This window comes from Acinonyx jubatus, chromosome B4, assembly GCF_027475565.1.
Source record: "Acinonyx jubatus isolate Ajub_Pintada_27869175 chromosome B4, VMU_Ajub_asm_v1.0, whole genome shotgun sequence".
In the NCBI taxonomy this organism is placed as follows: Eukaryota; Metazoa; Chordata; class Mammalia; order Carnivora; family Felidae; genus Acinonyx; species Acinonyx jubatus.
This window is the reverse complement of record NC_069387.1, coordinates 23,878,479-23,897,963: the sequence shown is the minus strand read 5'-3', so window position 1 is coordinate 23,897,963 and position 19,485 is coordinate 23,878,479. Positions and strand designations below refer to the sequence as shown.

At 41.0% G+C, this 19,485-nt stretch overlaps 1 protein-coding gene across 1 annotated transcript in view; it reads right to left on the bottom strand.

The window, feature by feature from the left end:
• The window catches only part of GAD2 (glutamate decarboxylase 2), an 86,780-nt gene that overhangs the window by 23,420 nt on the left and 43,875 nt on the right, over nt 1-19,485 (bottom strand). The window contains exons 9-12 of the mRNA XM_015085847.3: nt 10,872-10,926; nt 9,185-9,301; nt 7,112-7,176; nt 824-902 (exon numbers count right to left, since the gene is read on the bottom strand). Coding sequence (XP_014941333.1) covers nt 824-902; nt 7,112-7,176; nt 9,185-9,301; nt 10,872-10,926 — 316 coding nt within the window. The remainder of the gene's footprint in view (nt 1-823; nt 903-7,111; nt 7,177-9,184; nt 9,302-10,871; nt 10,927-19,485) is intronic.

Here is a 19,485-nt window from a genome sequence, read left to right as displayed (position 1 = left end):
CAATCATGGCATATTCTGATTGTGCCATCAAATCATTCCATCCAGTGCTACAGACCCAGTTCCCTGAAGAAACCGAATCTCTTCCACTTGAGTCATTTAAACTGTGAAGGATGCCATCTTCTCAGTCTTTGAAGTTTCTTTTTCTTTTTAGATTAAACATCCTTGCTTATTTCAACCACATCTGTCACAGGTTCACCAATTGTTGCCCACCATTCAAACCCTAGCTTGGTGGGGTCCCATATGCAATTTGGCACTGACCTAAGCAAATGGCTTCAGGCATGGTTTATCTAGAGGACAGTGGGAGACTACCACCTTCCTCATCCTGGAACTCTACTTTTTTTTTTTTTTTTAACATTTCATTTAATTTATTTTTCAAATTTACATCCAAGTTACTTAGCATATAGTGCAACAATGATTTCCTTAATGCCCCTTACCCATTTAGCCCATCCCTCCCCACAACCCCTTCAGTAACCTTCTGTTTGTGTGACTCCACTTCTTTTAGACCCATTACTTTTTTTTGAATGCTAAGTTTCTCTTGATGCATTGTTGACCCTGCCAAGTACAACCTAACGTTCTATGCCTTTTTTCACAAGTACAATTTAGCCATGTATGAAACATACCTGTCTTGTAGACTCAAACTATGACTGTCCTATACTTGGACATAAGAGGACCTCATAATCATCCTTGTTAACAATTTGCCCTTTTTGGAGATGGCTCGCTGTTCCAGGCTGTCAAATCATCCTGTATTCTGATTCTGTTACTACACACATTTATTCTACTTAACTCCATGGATGGACTGGGCCATGAGTCAGGGAAGACATACCTCTTCTCTAACCAGGAGAGCAGAGCACTGTAAGGGGACGCCCATCATCTTGTGTGGGTTCCATGTCACAGAGTTGGCCCTAAAGGAAAGAAATGAAGTTAAGAGGGTGGCACCCGTGGCAGACTCAGACTACAAGGTCCTGTGCTGGGACAACAGAGCTTCAGTGTTCTTAGCACTGTTTCTCAGACTCCCAGATGACACTAACTTTACAAAACAAGAAGTGGGCTCTTAAATCTACAACCTTTTCTTTGTCTACAAAGAGAATAGGTGAGGGTCGGCATCTTCACGCCATGCCCCCTTAGCTTCCGTGCAGGAATTCAGCCAGCCTCCCTGTGGTCCCCTTTGAGGGACTGGGATCATCCAGTCCAGGGTTCTGCCTTTGGCCATCAAGGAGCAGAGCACCATGCAGGTGAAGGGCTGTCCTTGTGTGCCTCCATTGTTCATGTTTCTGACACTATCACAGTGGCTCATTTCACTGCTTAATTTTGTTCTCACTCAGCTTCTCCTTCTTCCTCTTCAATTGATCATGATGTTTCTCCCAAGTTTCCTTTCACCACAGCTTCTAGCTCATCCATTTCCATCTCTTCTCTAACCCACAGACATCCTTCTGGACCACAGGTGGGATATGCTATAGCCCCTACAGCAGTTTTCAATCTGTTTTGTCCTGACACACTTGAGAAATACAATGCTCTCCCATCAGCGATTGCCAGGTATTTATGCTATCTGAAAAGTCTAAAGCATAGTTCTGGGTCAGATGATGATAATAATGATAATAAATAATAATAATAATGCCCTCAAGGGTGAGCCCAGGCCACGTGTTCAGTCTTGTGTTCTTTCGCTTTTCCATACCCATTTTCATCGCAACAGACTATTTTATTTTCATTCTCAGAAAACTCTATACTCACACTCCTGGGTCTCCTTAATACCATTTCCTCTTTCTGGAATGTCATCTCTCTTTGCTTCACTTGGTTAAATCTTACTTATTCTCTAAGGCTCAGATCAAGTGCTATGATCTCTGCAGCCTTCTTCAAGTTCATTCAACTTCTCTCCCTCACTCTCTCTGGACTACTCAATTAGCTCCTCCCCCAGCTCCAGGGAAAGCAGCAGTTCCCTCCATGAATGAGTTCCCATTGCAAGGTGAGCCTCTGTGCATGTCTTCCGAGAGCCTGAGGGATCCTTGGGGTGGAGAATCATGAGTGTGACCCCAGTATGAAGAGACTCACAGCAGGAGGGAAAAGAGAACAGCCATGGCAGCTGCCTCCGGAGTGTGGGAAATTACTTCCCCTCCTCTGAGGGAACAAAATACTTGGGTTCACCCTCCTCTCAGCTCTCAAGGTGCAAGAACACTGGGAAGAAATGAGAAGCTGGGACAGTCTCATTCGTTTACCTGATGAATGGTGGGCGTCAGCCAGCCAGTCGGAGAACGCCTACTGGCCTGGGGATCTCATCTGAATCGGTGAATAGGCCCAGCTCATCTTCTGATACATGGTAAACATTAAATAAGGTTGGCTTTTGCTATCAGTTTCAATTCTATCATTTCCACGCTTGGTGACATGAAGCATATATATATATACTGCTTCTATCATATTCTACAGCTATATGACTAATCCTGATGAAACTCAGCTTTGTGAACAACGACACCTGATGGAGAAGACAATAGCTGTTCTCCATTTCTCTGACTGGAGGTGTTTGTTTCTATGCAGTGGCCAACTTGTCTTTTTAGAGTAGAAGCTGCTGAGGTTCACAACTGCCTGTCACTGAGTCTCCGGTCCTGCCTCTCTCTCAGCGGGGCTGCCTCACAAACATGGCAAAAAGCTGCACACAGTGATTCAGTGATGTGCCGTTAGTTTATTTGAGAAATGTTGGCAATTTATGAAAAACAGCCTCAGGTTCATTTCAAAGTGTTTGCTGTGAGACTCAGTTATGTGGCTTCTGTGATTTACTTTAAGTTAGAAAAAATGAATCCCTTAGGGCTGTCTTAAGACATATCCTTGTGCCCTCATTTGTGCCTCAAACTCAGAAGACCCCACACGAACTCATTAACTTACCCCCTCCTCATCCTTCTAGATCTATCCTTTCTTGTGTGTTCTGTGCCTCAGTGCCTCACACTGTCTTCCTCCCACACAACCAGCTCTCAAACCTCAGTGTTTTAGTATCATTTTCTTTTTCCTGCTCTCATGACATCACCCCTTGCAGCTTTATTTAAATAATAGTAATAATAATAATAATCTCTGTATAAAGTGTTTTATTCTTTAGTCCTTGGTGCTAGATTTTGTTGTAATTTTTAAGGAAGATGTTTCAAGATGTCAGCTTGGTCAAAGATATCTACAAAAAAAATGTCCCCCATACCTTTTGACATATTATGCAAGACTGTAAAATCTGCCAAGGTGGAAAGTCTCTAGAATTTCTTAAAGTATTGGAAAGTAAGGCAAAAGAAAGTATTGCGTACAGATAGTGTTTAAGCATTCTGTAATGTACAATACTCTTCGTGTAATTAGAGTGTGATATATGTATATATACATATATATATATGTAATTAGAGTGTGATATATATATATGTATATATATCACACTCTAATTACATATATATATATATATGTATATATACATACACACATACACACACACACACACACACACACACACACACACACACATACAATGTTTCAGAAGCAAGGGAGGTAAACAGAAGTCCTTGTTCTTTAAATTACACTTGGTCCTGGGGTGCCTGGGTGGCTCAGTCGGTTAAGTATCTGACTCTTAATCTCAGGTTAGGTCACGATCTCACAGTTTGTGAGTTCAAGCCCTGCATCTGGTTCTGTGCCGATGGCACAGGGCCTGCTTAGGGTTCTGTCTCTCCCTCTTTCTTTGCCCCTCTCCTACTTGCTCTCGAAAGAAAGAAAAAAAGAAAGAAAGAAAGAAGAAAGAAAGAAAGAAAGAAAGCAAGGAAGCAGGAAGGAAAAAGAAAGTTTAAAGAAATAAGAACCAAAAACTTAAAAAAATCACACTTGGTCCCATAGACGAGCAAGTCTCTGTGAATAGTTTGTCCTTTTTGGTGGAAGCGACACTCCTGGGTTCATCCCATTTCCCTCCCTGCTGCTACTGCCCCAGTTTGCACCCTTAGCTTCTCTCACCTCCGCTACCACTTCTCACCTGGACATTCCCAAAAGCTCAATGGTTTCCATCTCCTCCTGAATCCAGAGCTGTCTTTCCAAACGGCAGGTGAGGTAATCCGCCTCGTCTCCTCAAACCCCTCCATGGGTTTCATTTTTGTAAGCCACAGTAGGGGCTTTCATTTTTGTGCCCCCAACCTTTGAAATCCAAGGCTCTCCATGTGAAATAGTGGCTCCTACAGCAGTGATTCTCAGCTCGGGGATTTCTGTTGATCCTGACATGGCCCAGGAGGCAAGTTCTCCACCAAGACTCCCTGGGCAGGACTTGTGGACACTCCACGAGCTTACTAGTCACTTCCATGAGTCCGTCTAAGGCTCCAACCAAACTTATCTGGACTTTCTCCAAGGACTCTTTCCAACCTCCATGTCCTAGCTAGCTCTTCACCTTGAATGCTCTTCTTCCACTTCCATCTCATGAAGCGTCAATGCCCACCCCTGTGTGAAGCCTTTCTTTAATAACCCTGTTGAGTAGGAATCATTCCTTTCTCTGTGCTTGCCAAGCAGCTCGCTTGTCTGTCTCTTGAGCCTTTACTTCCTCTGCCTTGAATTTTAATCCATTATTGACTGTCACTCTTCCCTACTAGATTCTAAACCCTTTGAAAACAGGCTTCACACCACGTTGGTCTTTGTTCTCTCGCTGTGCCTTGCATATGGCAGAGGTTTAGTAGCTACTGAATTGAGTTTCTAAATAGCTCTCGGGGCAGGGATGAGGGCAATAATTGGTAATATGGTAGAAGGCGTGCCAGGACCTCCAGCTGGGATGGAAAACCTGGAGAGTGGGACACCACAAAGGGTTATCACAGGTAAGCAGCAACCTGCTGTGGGGAGGGATTAAAGGAGTCAGTTTACATCACACAGAAGCATACTTTGGAGTATTAGGGCTTTTGGCAAGCCCTCTCAGCTATGACATCTCTAGAAAATTTGACAGTGTTAGCGAGGAAGAAGGTTGCTTTCTGAGAATTTGGTAGGCACTCCAAGGGAAGACAGGCAGGCTCTGGTTACACGTGCCATTTTGTTATAAGGATGTCATAGGGGACCCTGTGACCACTGGGGAACCTCTTGATCTGGGGACAAGAATTGTCCATGGATTTCCTCCACTTTAGAGTGAATCTTTGAGAAAATGTATACTCCCAAGTGTGGCAAATTTCTTTCTTCAACTTAGGCCCATACACATTATGCCCAGGGCTTTCCACTGGCCCTACAACCTTATTTGCCAAAGATAGTGTGCCTTTTGCTAATAAGTCAGCAAGATGGATGCTCTCAGGTAGACAGGTGGCAGTCCCTCATTTTTTGGGACTTCATATTTCGCTATCCCACTTAGTAGATTTAGTTATAATACCGTTTCAAGAACTATGGCTATTGGAACAGACTCTATGTTCCACAGTGAATTTCTAAGCTTTGCTCTCAAATAATAGTCTTTAGTACAAAAGTGTGTGGGTGTTTATTTTTTCCAGGTTCAGGGTAAGTAATTTAGTGAGCTTTTAAGTCATCATTGGCGGAGGACGCTCCGTGACTCTCAGCACTTGGAGTCCCAGGTGTATTAAAGGTACAATAATAGATGCTTACTTTTTGTGCTAGAGAGAAAGAAACTCAAAGAAGAGAGAAGTACTGTGTACGGGCCACCTCTCTCAAAACCACAAGAATTTTGTTCTTGTTCTGATCATCTGAGCAGGCACCTTCCAAGCTGTTCTTTTCTTTTCTTTTTTTTTTTTTTTTTTGCATTGTCTCTCCCTGCTTAGTGCATTGCCTCCTCCTTACGCGTCTGGTTTCATTCAGATCTTCACGGGGAAAAAAGAAATTGGGCATGGGAGAAGCACCTGAGGACTAGAGGCAGAGGCCAAGACCGGCTCACTCTGGGAGGGGGCTATGCCTGCCTTCAGCCTCCCACACCTAAATGGGTACCAGCGATCAGCGAGCATAAGCAGTTCTACAGTTGGGCACTGACCCCAGCCAGCAGACTCAGGGACAGCTATCCCACTGACCAGAGCCTCAGCTGGTCTATCTCGAGTCTTCCATGAATCAGGCAGTGTGCCCTGACTCTGCCTTGGTAACCCCCACCCCTCTTTCTACATTCACGGGCTCTCTGCATGTGAATGGGCCTGGGCATTGCAGAGCATGCCTCATGCATTCATTCTGGTCTGGCTGCCTGCACGACCAGTGCTGACAGACGCTCCCACACTCCACTGGCCTCCCTCCTCGTCCCAGAACAGAAGTTGTGCCAAGACGTCTAGGGGCAGAGCCAGTGGGAAGCTCTTCCTGGGCAGCATCTGGCTACTGGCAGGGCATGGGGGGCACTTGGCCTCGGATGAACTCAGGCTCTCTCAGCTGCCTGAGTGTCTGAGCTTACCATTGCTGTTGACCTGCCATGGTGTAATGGGAGAACTGGGAACGTTGAGCTTCCTTTGCACATGGTCAGCAAAGCCTGGGGCTGATTTTGCATTCTATAATTTTTTTTCCTTTCTCTTCAGACTTGCATATGTTTTATGCTAATCAAATATAACCTCCTTTGCTTTTCTCAACCATCTACTGCTTAGTCTTTGGGGAAAAAAGAAAAGGTACTCTGCTGCATCAATCAGAACTATGTAAAAAAAAATTATCATGGAATTATAACCATGAGATGATGTTATCACAAGTAGGTCTTGCTTTCAGTGGGCTGTATCAAACCCCCAGACCCATGCTTGCAACACTAATAAACTATAAGGGTGCAAATTTACTTATTGGTTTCCTTAAAGCGGTCAATATTATCCTTTTATGGAGCATGAAATCTACAGATCCTCTCCCTGGAAAACTATGACCTGCTAAGAGGTTTTAAACAACTTTGGTAGTTGGTTCAGAGATTCTAGGAAGGTCATTCCTGAGTCCTCTGGCCAACCACGGACTGCAGTTGGGAATCTCTATTGGAGAAACATTCTGCTTGGGCCACTTGATATGGGAATTTGATTTCTTTTTGTTGTTTACACATAATACACATGTGTCAATGACCACACAGACAAGGCACACAAACACTGCACAGAATGGGCTCACCTGTATTCTAAGAGTTCTTAGAAATTGTGTGTAAATTGCTTTTATATTTAGCTTTCATGCTTTACGTAGTTAACAAGAAAAATGGGCATACCTCTCCACGCCGCTCAGTTTCCACTTGTGTTTCCGGGACATCAGTAATCCCCCACCCCAAGCTGCCTGCAAAAGGAAGATCATACAAGGAAAAAGGTAGTGGGTTTTCATTGCCTAGATTTCTAAAGTTTGGTGTCTTCCAGAACAGTGATAGTCTTGTGGGGTGAAAGTGATCTCTTCAACCCCAGGCAATTTAGGGGGTTGGCCACCTTATTCTGGTACTAGACTTGCAAAGCTTAAATTGGGGGCTGTTCTAAGGTTTTAGGTTCCACACTACATTTATACAAGTGGAAGGAGACAAATTGGGGGGCACATTTTTTCTGTCTGCATAAGAAAAAAGATCCTTCCCCCAACTTATCACCACCACTCATAGTGCTAATGAAACTCATGATCTCAAAATGAGAAACCCTATTGTCTCCCCAGTTGGCATTACAGAGGATGAGCTAGGTACCCATTAGGCTGCTTCTGAGTTGTAAGGAAAACTCCTTTGATGAGTCTGGATAATTCCAGAGGAAATAAGCAGTTTCATGATCCTATTTTACTAATGTGTACTTTTGGATAAGATAATTTCTCTACCCAAAAAAGAAAGAAAGAAACAAGCAGGAAGAATGTGTACCAGTCAATTCCCTGAGCGATAGGAACATGTTTTTTAAAAATTTGTACTCAAGTTTGAAGATTTGAATTAGTGTACTGATGTAGTGATCTCTTTTTAAAAAATGTCAAGATGGAGATTCATTGGAAAATGTTGACATTCTTTGTGGGTAACAATAATCCTGGGATAATTTTAAGGAAAAAAAACCCCACCTGTTAGGGTATAATTGCTTTATTTACTTATTTTTTAGTTTGTTATAATTTCAGGTTGAAAAATTATCCAATTTTTCAAATGGGTAGTATTTTAAGAATTTTTCTAATCTAATTATAAAAGTATAAACATTTAAGATAATACGAGTAAGTGCTAAATTTGATATGTTTCAAAGAAAGCAAATACGATTGGTTAAGAAATCTCTCTATTTTAAGTAGAAATCCTGGAGGGGAGACAGCAGCATCTGCTGGTTTAGGAGACACAGACATTGTTATTTTTAATGTTGTCAGGTTAATCCTCTTCCTGAATCAGCTAGCAAGGTTTAACAGGCTCTCCAGTTCTGAGACCCAGGTCATAATGCTACTGGAATTGTTCAACCTTTTCTTAGTGTCTTCATTTCTAAAACGGATGGGGTCGTTGGTAGCCTAAAAACAACTCACACTGTGAATCAGGGAAGGAAAAGAAGACTGATACCCGCCATGCAGGATAACACTGGGATAGTGGAAATTTACCTGGCTCATCCTTAGTTAGTAATAATGGATTAGTAACAAACATTTTGCAGGTAACAGCTGATCTTTGAGCCAGACTTTGATTTACAACGGTTGAAGTTTAAATCTTTTCATTTTGTCCATGGAAAACTTGACGTTTTTTCATTTGAAAATGCTTTGGTGGGCACATCTTCATTTTAGTGTGCCCAGGCCTGGAGTCAAAACATTTCAAATATGAAATATCTTCTTAAGTGACCCAGCTAAGAAATTGGAAATTGGTGTCCCATATCTCCTAGCAAGCTGTCAAGTCTGCTTTCCTCTCCAAATATACAAATACCTGACTTGAGTTTGAGATTTTATCCTTTGGGTTTCCCATGGAAACGTATCTCCTTTATGCCTTTTTGATCATTCTCACAGGGAAGTACAATCTGCATGTGTGTGACTGTGTATGTACGTATGTAGGCTGCATTCCTCCGTGGATGTTATGGGCCAATGAACCGAGAGCTAAGTGCTCAGCTTGGATACTGGTCATAGAAATGAGAATATTATCATGTTGGGAACATTAACGCATCATCAGCCTCCAACTTCCTCTAGTCAACATTGTGTGCTATGTGAGTTGTGTGCTGCTTTGTCTCTGCAATCTTAAAATCTTAAATATCCCTATTCTAAAAAGAAGCTCCCAAAGGAAAAAAAAAAAAAAGAGAAAAGACAGACTTCATTCCACGAGCCCCAAATGAATAAACATGCAAGGACATTTTAGTGGCAGTTCCTATGGGATACTCACATCCACATGCATCCAGATCTTGTACTTTTTGCAAATGTCAGCGACCGCCAAGAGGGGGTCAAATGCTCCATACACAGTGGTCCCAGCTGTGGCACTCACAAGGAAAGGAACAAATCCCTATACAAACGAGAAAGCCCCAAATAAGGTCAAATAGGGCTTTGAGAATTTTTTCAAACAGCTAATGAAAACAGTAGAAATTCTCCCCCATCATCTGCAGTTTTGGAACCATCAGCAGGATCATCGACACCCTGGAGCCTGGAAGGATGTTCACTCTCCAGGATCTGAGTTCTCCAGGCCATTCTGTTGGACCTGTCAATCAGTCTTATGAGAATAGACACTCTGGTTCTCAGAAGAGGCTGCACTGGACCCATAGGTGAGGAAGCTTTGTGGTGCCCACAAGCCATTTATTTATTCCAGGTAGATTCCCCCCCACCTTGGCCCACTCTCTGGTCTTCCTTTTCTGTAACAGTCCTTTAGAGTGAGCAGACAAAAGAACAAAGAGAAGGAAATCTGACTGGCCCATTATTCCTAGTTGGAAATCCTCAGATATAAATTTATTTGGTGTCTTGGGCGGGACGGGTTCATGTGAGACTATATAATAAGCCATGACTCTTATCCATCTAAGCAGTCCTCTGGCCCTGGCTAAGTGAAAATTGCTGGAAGAAGGTAGAAGAATGTCTCAAACGGTGTGAACATAGCGGGAGATGTGACAGGATGTTACAGAATCTGTCTTTAGGTGGCAGCAAAGGTTTAATCTTATGGTTTGTGCTAACAGGAGTAGTTCTACTTCAGAAACAAGGGGAACCTTCTGGCCACTGTGTAGGAAATAAAAAAGGCATATGAAGAGGAATAATTTTTCCTGAGTTGATAATAATAAAATGTATGTTTTCTGTTGAACTAGGAACTGTAGGTTATATCCACTAAAAGTTACATTTAGGGGTTCCTGGGTGGCTAGGTCGGTTGAGCATCCAGCTCTTGATTTTGGTTCAGGTCATGATCCCAGAGATGTAGGATTGAGCCCCACGTCGGGCTCTGTGCTGAGCATGGAACCTGTTCAAGATTCTCTCTCTCCCTCTCCCTCTGCCCCTCCCCTCCTCATGCTCTCACTCTCTCTCTCAAAAAAAGAGAAAAGTTACATTTAAGGGAGTTCTACAAACAAGCTCTCTGGTTTGCAAACCATCCAGAGATGTAAATGACTTTCTAGGTCTCCAGAACTTGCTCCTTCCAAGAGTTCTAAATTGTTTCCTAAAAAATAAGATGCTTAGAGAGCCAATCGTATCCATATTTGTAGGCAGGAAAAATTGGCCCCTTTCAAATACCCATACAACGGTAACTCATGCTGCGTTAACATTGTGATGTTTTCCACTTGTGAAAATGATCTTTCAAATGTATGTCTGTTTAATGTCAACCCTCAGCACAGAGAAAGACAAATGCTTTAGAAATTCTTACAGCGTCACTATGTGCATTACCACAGTGTATATTATTTAAAGAGCAACTTAGACCTTTCCAAAGCAGAGTCTATAACTCAGAGTCATAAACAGTGACTGGATGCAAAATCCCACATTCTCAGTAAGGCTTGGAGGTTGAGAATTGAGTCCTCTTTTTAAAACAAAGCCACAGTGTGTTCTCCACTGGATGAAAATAGAAATATGTACCCTTGGTTTGTTAACTCGCTACAAAAACTTACTTTCTGTTTGGCTTCAAGGATCCTTCTTTCAAGATCAGATGGGATCATTTTCCCTCTGAAAGGAAAAATAAATACATTGTAGGTTTGCTTCGAATACGTTACTTTGTTGTCCCTACAAGCAGCCACATCAGGGTAAAAAGTTCAACCCTAAACTGTTGATAAAAATGATCTGTTAAAACAACTCTGTGGCTATTTCCAGGCAGAAAGGCATTTCCTCCCTGAATGATGCAAGACTGTGATTTCTGACACATTTAGGAGAGTCCTGACCACACGTCCCTCCACTCTGCACAGAACGTGCTATTTAGGCCATCCTCTTAACTCAGCTGAAACAAGCCTGTTTCAATGCAAGACAGTTGGCAATGAAAAGAGAGTGCAGAAAAAAGATTTGCATTCCCAGTCTTTAAATGAATGGAGCTGCAATTTCGTATATAGATGACATGCCAAGAAGAGAAAATCCATTATGAAACAACTGAATGAAAATATTAAGAAAGCTACCTAATTACGTGCTGAAAGCATAAAGCAAGCCAAGAAAACATGGGCTCAAATTTCAAACGTTTAGATAACAGTGGGCTCTGGAAAAAGAAACATCCTTTCATCCTTGAAATGTTTCTTTCCTAAAATAAAAACAAAGATAGTGCTTTGCTAATTATAAAACTCCATCATTATAGGAGGAGTCTTGGGTGGCTCAGTTTGTTGAATGTCCAACTCTTAGTTTTGGTTCAGGCCATGATCTTATGATTCATGAGTTCGAGCCCCACATGGGGCTCTGCACTGAGAGTGCAGTGCAGATTTCTCTCTCCCTTTCTCTCACTGCCCCTCCCTGGCTTGCTCTCTAAACAAACAAACAAACAAACAAACATACATTAAAAAAATTTAAAAATACATTATAATAATCAAAGGAGTTGATTTCCACAAGAAGCTAGATGTAGCTAGATGTGTAATTCTTAGTCAAGTTGCCTAATTTCTCGGTGCCTATTATTATCATCCCTGGAACATAGTGATAATAATATTACTTATGGAGTTATGAGGTTTAAATAAATTAATACATACAAAAGTATTTTAAAAGTGCTTGACATGTGGGAAGTGTTAATTTGTATTGTTGAGCTTGTAATGCACTGTGACATGCATATCCCGAGTCTTTGGGGAAAAAAATAGGGAAAGGACAGAGTAGTTGCATGGTGACAGAGGCAGAAAAATATTCTTTAAACCAAAATACCTCTCTTGAGGTTGCTAAACTGGATAAACTTCTCACATCAGGATCATCGATCTAGGGTGTTAAAAGGCAATTTGAAAAATAAATTATGGGCAGGAGGTCGTCACAATAAATGGCTGGGAGATGCTACTGGCATTTAGGGACCAGTGAGCAGGGTTTGGTATTTGTCACTAGTTCAGTAATTTATTTGTGGCTGTTCCTGTGACTTTAGGTATAGAGCAAACATTGAGCTACTTTATTACATCTTCTAAGCTTTACATATTGAAATATATTATTAGAAGTTACTTTTCTAACACCCATTTGAGAAAAATATGTTACTTTTCTTTAAATTTATTTTATTTTATTTATTTTTATTTTTTTACATTTATTTAGTTTTGATAGAGAGAGACAGAGCACAAGTCGGGGAGGGGCAGAGAGAGAAGGAGACACAGAATCCGAAGCAGGCTCCACGCTCCAAGCTGTCAGCACAGAGCCTGACGAGGGGCTCAAACTCACAAACTGCCAGATCATGACCTGAGCTGAAGTCGGACGCCTAACTGACTGAGTCACCCAGGCACCCCTTTTCTTTAAAAATTTTTAATGTTTATTTATTTTTGAGAGAGAGAGAGAGAGAGAGACAGTGCAAATGGCAAGGAGCAGAGAGAGAGTGAGACACAGAATCTGAAGCAGGCTCCAGGCTCTGAGCTGTCAGCACAGAGACTGATGTGGGGTTCAAACCCATGAACCGCGAGATCATGACCTGAACTGAAGTCGGATGCTTAACAGACTGAGCCACCCAGCCTCAGTTAGAAAATTACTTTTCTAATGGCCATTTTATAAAAATAATTTTGGCATTATATAGTAAGTAGGTAAGTTATATTTTCTGTGATTTTCATTTCATTTCATGAAGGAGATGTCACAAAATAGTTGGAATATAAAACAGATATTAGGCCTGAAAGCATTAAGAACCACTGATTTATGTGAAGCTGTTTTCCAAAGGAAGGCAGTTAAAATGCAATTATCTGGAAATGGTAATGGACAGGTTACCAATGGTCAGTCAGGCTGAATTGGAACAAAGGAGAGTAAATGAGCATCTGGTGCTGAGGGTATGATTCCAGCTCACAGCAGCCTACCTCTGGGGAACTTCCGTGAGAGGGGGCTTCTGAAGGAAGGGCAGAGGGAACGGAAAGGCAGGGTGGTGGGGCTGGGAAGAGGAACTCGCTGCCTACATTTCTCCCTATGCTTCACAGCTTGGTCCCAGGGGCATCCCCCAAAGCAGTGATTTTCAGTCTCTCCTGGATCAGGCTATGCTCAGACACCTTGCTTCAGCACCGATATAAACAAAAGGTGCAGATTTCAGAAGAGATTCACGTATTATATTCATCCTTTACATAAAATTTTCAGCCCATTAAAATTGCCATGGTATTTTTGTGGGTAAACACGGACACTGAAGGAGATTCTCAGAAACTGTTCAAATCCCAAATTTTGCCAACCACCTCTGCTTTTGGAGAGTTTTAGGTAGACTAGTTTGACCGCTGCTATTTACTCGTCTAATCACATCCGGATAGTTTTATTAAGCATGAGGCAGTAAGGTGTCACCAAGAAGTCACAGATTAGGGTACCTTAGAATTACAAGGGGCTGGAGACCTGTTTCTAGTCTAATTGTCTCATTTTTCAAATGAGGAAGCAGGCCAAGAGAAGTGAAGTGAGGCCCAAGATCAAATGTGGGTAAAAAGTTGGTTGTTACTAGAAATAAAACACCGAGCTTCCTAGAAGGGCTGAACAGATAGGAAACAAGCCTATTTAGAAAGATTAGAGTCTTGAAAGATAAGATAAGTCCTTGCAGATAATATCTGACTTTCATGGATCAGAGGTGTCTTTCAAGTCTGTCAGGAAAGCAGTAATGAGCAGAGAGTCTGTTCTATTTCCCTATCAGGGAGCTTTGGGGCAGGCTTGTCAAATAATCAAGTTTAAGTGGAAAGCGTGGGTGTGGCTCTTAACAAGGCAGGCTCCGGCCTTTCTTAGGCTCTGTGCTTAAGATCACCTGTTTTATCCACTTAGGAACCCAGAGGACACCTCTCCTACCCTCCCCACTACTGCCTCACACACTGCAGGTGGTGCTTTCTCTCACAAACAAACAAACAAACAAACAAACATTTAAAAATAAAGAAATGGAGATTTTAGCCTAGTAGCATGTTCAAATAATTGTGTGACATACTAGCCAAGTACTGTTCATATGACCTATGGTTTTGAGCCATCATGGTTGTAGGGCAGGAGCAGAAGGGGCTCTAGACATGGATTGTGCATTCCTTGCCTGTCCATGTGCTGTGGGGTAAGAGAGACAACTCGCAGGGTCCTCTGAGGAATAGAAGTGGTCTGGCCAGGCTTGGCTTTTCCAGACAAGCATCTTGGTGCAGGGAGGCTTTGGACAGCAGCTGTTGCATTCTGTATGTGTAGCCTAAAAGTCACTCCATAGTGGAGCACCTGGATGGCTTAGTTGGTTAAGTGTCTGACTTTGGCTCAGGTCACGATCTCGCAGTTGGTGGGTTCGAGCCCTGCATCGGGCTCTGTGCTCACAGCTTGGAGCCTGGAGCCCGCTTCAGATTCTGTGTCTCCCTCTCTCACTACCCCTCCCCTGCTCATGCTCTGTCTCTCTCTCTCTCTCAAAAATAAACACACATTAAAAAAAAAGTAAAAACAAATAAAAGTAGCTCCATAGCAAAAAGGTGTATCTTTAATGTTTACACCTTCCAGCCCTTAAGTGCACAATTATGTAGTGACTGATGCTTTGCAATGCTGCTCTCTGTTAGTTGTTAGTGTTTAAGAAAGGACTGGCATTTGAGTGCAGACTGTTGAACAGACTTCTGCTTGCACAGAGATTTCTGATTTTGCCACAGTCTGTAAAAATGTATGTAATGCTATAGGATCAGATAAGTTGACAAAGTTTCCTGGGCAAAATCCCAAAATAGCAGCTAGCATTGCCAGCAGGAAAATCTTCTCTTTGCGGGAAGAAGCTAAAGACACAAATTATACCACGTGTGGATTTTGGACCCAGATTCATGGCTAACATCCCATATGAAGGAGAAAAGCTATCTTACAGAAAGGAGCATGTTACTAGAGGGTTGATACCTCTAGGCAGGCATCCAAATGGTCACAAATCAGGTGCTTGAGTCACTGGTGACCCTGCTCGTTGGCCCTGATGAAACTGTAGTAATTCAACCAGCTTTTCTTAAGTGAGTAGAGCTTGGCTCTGTCCACAGAGATACGTACGCAAAGAAGAAAGCATGTGTGACTCCTTCCTGTTAGAAACTGATTAATATTATGATCACTGCTAATAGCAATACTGCTGTCAGAGATGATGAATTGTCAGTTTCAGAAGCAGTCACTGCATTGTGCCTTATTCCATGATCTCTGAGCCTCATGTCAACCCTATAAGAGAGTTATTGTTTTGACCTTGCAGACAAGGAGACTGAGGCTTGGAGAGGCAGGTGACCGTGGCTAAAATTTGGAACACGGAGGCAGAACAACTTGCTTCTTGCCCCAGATCCTATGCTAATTGTGTGTAGTTGAAGAATTAGGTTCTCCCTCTACTCATTCATAAAATGATGATAAAGTACCTCTCTCACAAGGTTTACATGAGGATTAAATGAGATAATAAATATAAGACATGATAAAGCACTGAGTATAAAACTCAATACATATGAGATAGTCTCGTTTTCACTAGCAGTAATTCTAGGAGTCGTACGACTTGTAGAATGTCACACAGCTAGCAGAGGGCAGACCGAGAAACCTTGAGCTGTCTGACATTGGAACCCAGGTTCTTCGCACCATACACTGGATGACTTCCAAAGCTTTTATGGGGTTCAAACAAAATATCTGCCTCTCTGCAAGGCTGAGTTCTGGAACTGTAATATATGTAATATCAATACTATGGCTTTTTGGAAGCCCCTCAAAGTGAGTAGTTCCCTGATTCCAATTCTATTTGCTATTAGCACTGTTTAGTAAAGTAAAAACCTATCACCTCCTACTAACATATACTGCTCCATCATCTCTTTTTTTAAATTATTTAATGTTTTTATTTATTTTTGAGACAGAATGAGACAGAGCATGAGCAGGGGAGGGGCAGAGAGAAGGGGAGACACAGAATCTGAAGCGGGCTCCAGGCTCTGAGCTGTCAGCACAGAGCCAGACGCGGGGCTTGCACTCATGGAGTGTGAGATCATGACCTGAGCTGAAGTCGGACGCTCAACCAACACAGCCAGCCAGGTGCCCCTGCTCCATCATCTCTTGATGATACTGTTCTTTCCTGCATAGCATCTAAATGCTATAGGACTAATCAAAATTTGCTAGGTTTTCTACCTAGTATTTTTACCCAGTCAGTGCTAAGCAGAACTATTTCTTCCATATAGATTGTGATATAGGAACAGTAAAGGGAGCTCATGGACCCAAACAAATTTTTTAAATTGCCCAGACTCTGTGGTGACTCGAAAATCTCAGACTCTGTGGTGACTTGAAACTCTCTTACCGGAGAGATCCCCTGGGGAGAAGAGCTCCCTATGTCTCCACATGGCTGTTGCTGGTGTGTGTAACCTATCCAAGGACAGACCCGCAAGATAGGCTAACAAACAAAAGTCAAACAGATCAGGGGTGCCTGGGTGGCTCACTTGGTTTAAAAAATCCAACTCTGGACTTCAGCTCAGGTCATGATCTCACTGTTCTAGAGTTTAAGCACCACATTAGGCTATGTGCTGACAGTGTGGAGCCTGCTTGGGATTCTCTTGCTCTGCCCCTCCCTTGCGCATGCTTGCTTTCTCTCAAAATAAATAAACTTAAAAGAAAAAGCCAAAACAGTACTTGTATTACAAAACCAAACCCTCTGCCAAAAATTTTACCATAATTAGAAACAGTAAACTTCCTTGGTCCCTTTAATATGTAGTTTGATTTGGAAAAAGAACTTTAGCAGATAATCATATTTTCCTTTTAAGATTTGTTTTCCAATATGCACAATGAGATCACTTAGCATTATGGCCAGGATATGGGAGCAGGATATTTTTCGTGATTTTTGTATCTAATTCTAACAATTTTTTAAAAAAAATTTACCTTCTCCAAAAGCATTTACTTCACACACACACACACACACACACACACACACACATTCAGTCACTCACTCACTATGCAACAATTCAAGTGATGTGCAATTGAGGACCCCAAGCATGATATGGTAAGGAGGTACTTTTGTTTTCATATGAAGCCTCCAGATTGCTGCCATTGGGTGCGAGCCTTAGAGTGCACAGAGAAGTGTGTGACAAAGGAAAGTTGTCTGAGGGCAAGAAGGTATGCCGGCCATCTCTCATCACTGCCTCAACTGCCCAAATCTGCCACTCCTCTTCCCTGAACACACTGGTACAGAGAAGAAGTGGATGATAGAAGTTCAATCACCATGTAAGGAAACATACTTGGCTATTCCAAATAAGTTTTGAACCAAGGAGGAAATAAAAACTACAATTGCAGAACATTAAAAATTAATGACATGGGAATACTACATATAAAAATATGAGAAACATCCTAAATCATTCTCAGAGGAAAATGAATAGCCTGACATGCTTTTGAAATTAAATAACAGGGAATAAAAATAACTAAATGTTTAATCCAAGAAGCTAAGAAAATAAAAACAAACAAGGTAGGCAGGGGGAATGAATGAATTTTTCAATGAATTAGAAACTTTAGAAAGTAAACTAAATTAATAAATTCAAAAGCTGGTACACTGAAAAGATCAGTGAATATACAAGTATCTGATTAGTTCAGTAAAAAGAAAACATGTAGGGCTGCCTGGGTGGCTCAGTCAGTTAAGTGTCCAGCTCTTGTTTTTGGCTCATGTCATGACCTTACCATTTGTGGAGCTGAGCCCCATGTGGGGCTCTATGCTGACAGCACAGAGTCTGCTTGGGATTCTCTCTCTCCTTATCTCTCTGTCCCTCTCCTGCCCCTCAAAATAAATAAATAAGCATTTAAAAAAAGAAAAAAGAGGGAAAATATCACATTTGAAATAAGAAAAGAGGTTATGGAAAAAGATATTTTAGAATTATAAAAAAATTAGATGTAGAATTTTATGCTAATCTTAAAATTTTGAGTAAATATATAATTTTTCCCTGATAAAATATAAGTTAAAAGAAATGATTCCAGAATATGTAGAAAATTTGAAAAGACCAATAACCAAATAAGTGAGAAAAAAGTTGCCCAAAACCCATCACCTGAAATGACAGGCCCAGATGTTTTAATAGTGAATTTTAACAATTCTACTATTGGGAGGTAGTACGCTCTAAACTCTCACAGAGAAGACAATGGGGACCTGTTGGATCATTTCTAGAAACTAGCTAATACTAAAAGCAAAATCTGTCAAAGGTAGTTCAGAAAAGCTTATCAGCATATCTTATAATATAGCTGCAAAAATCTGGAATATGTTTTAAAATATAATACAGAGGAAATTACAGATTAACATTGCACCAAGTACAAATTGTTGCAAGAATACAAAGAATGGAAGGAAGGGGTAAAATAATAATTACTTTCTGTACCTATACATGAGTAAACAGAAATAATGTATAAGAAGAAAAATACAGATCTTTACCAAAGAATGCAAAAAATATCTGAATAAATGGAGAGACACATGTTATTTGATGAGAAAACTCAACACTGCAAATACACAGAATTGATCTCAACACAATTCCAACCAGCTCTCCACTGGGAGTTTTAGGGGAATGAGAATCTGAGAAAATAATTCTAAGGTACAAGTGGATGAAAACAATATTAAGAATATTCAATTTAAAAAAAAAGGGGTAGGGTTTAAAAAAATAAAAAAAATTTAAAAAGGGGAGGTTATAGATTTTTCTTTACTAGAGTGTAGAACATATTATAACACTATAGTGATTTAAAAGTATGGCAATTGAGCCAAATGGGCAAATCAGTGGAACAAAAGTAAAATTAGGAAGTGATTAAAGAATAATTTTTTGGATCTCACATGGTGTTGAGACAACATCTGGCAAAAACTAAGTGGATAAAAAATAAAAAATAATTAGGTACCTCTCAGGCACCATATATCAAAATAAATTTCAGTTAGATCAACTATTAAAATAATAATATAAAGGTTCTAGGAAAAAAGATGAATATTAGCATGTACTAAGAATGGGGGAGACACCCCAGAGGTAGAAAATGGATAATTGATGATAGCTCTGACTACCAAAAAATGAGGTATTTTTACAAATACCATAAATAAAATTAAAAAGCAAATGATACATTTTGGAAAATACTTACAGCATATATACAAAAAGTGTTTTGTGTTCTTTTTCACTAACGAATGACTGAAAAGAATAAAATGCTCAACTTTGCTAATTATCAAAACTTCAAATGAAAATAATAAAAAAACAG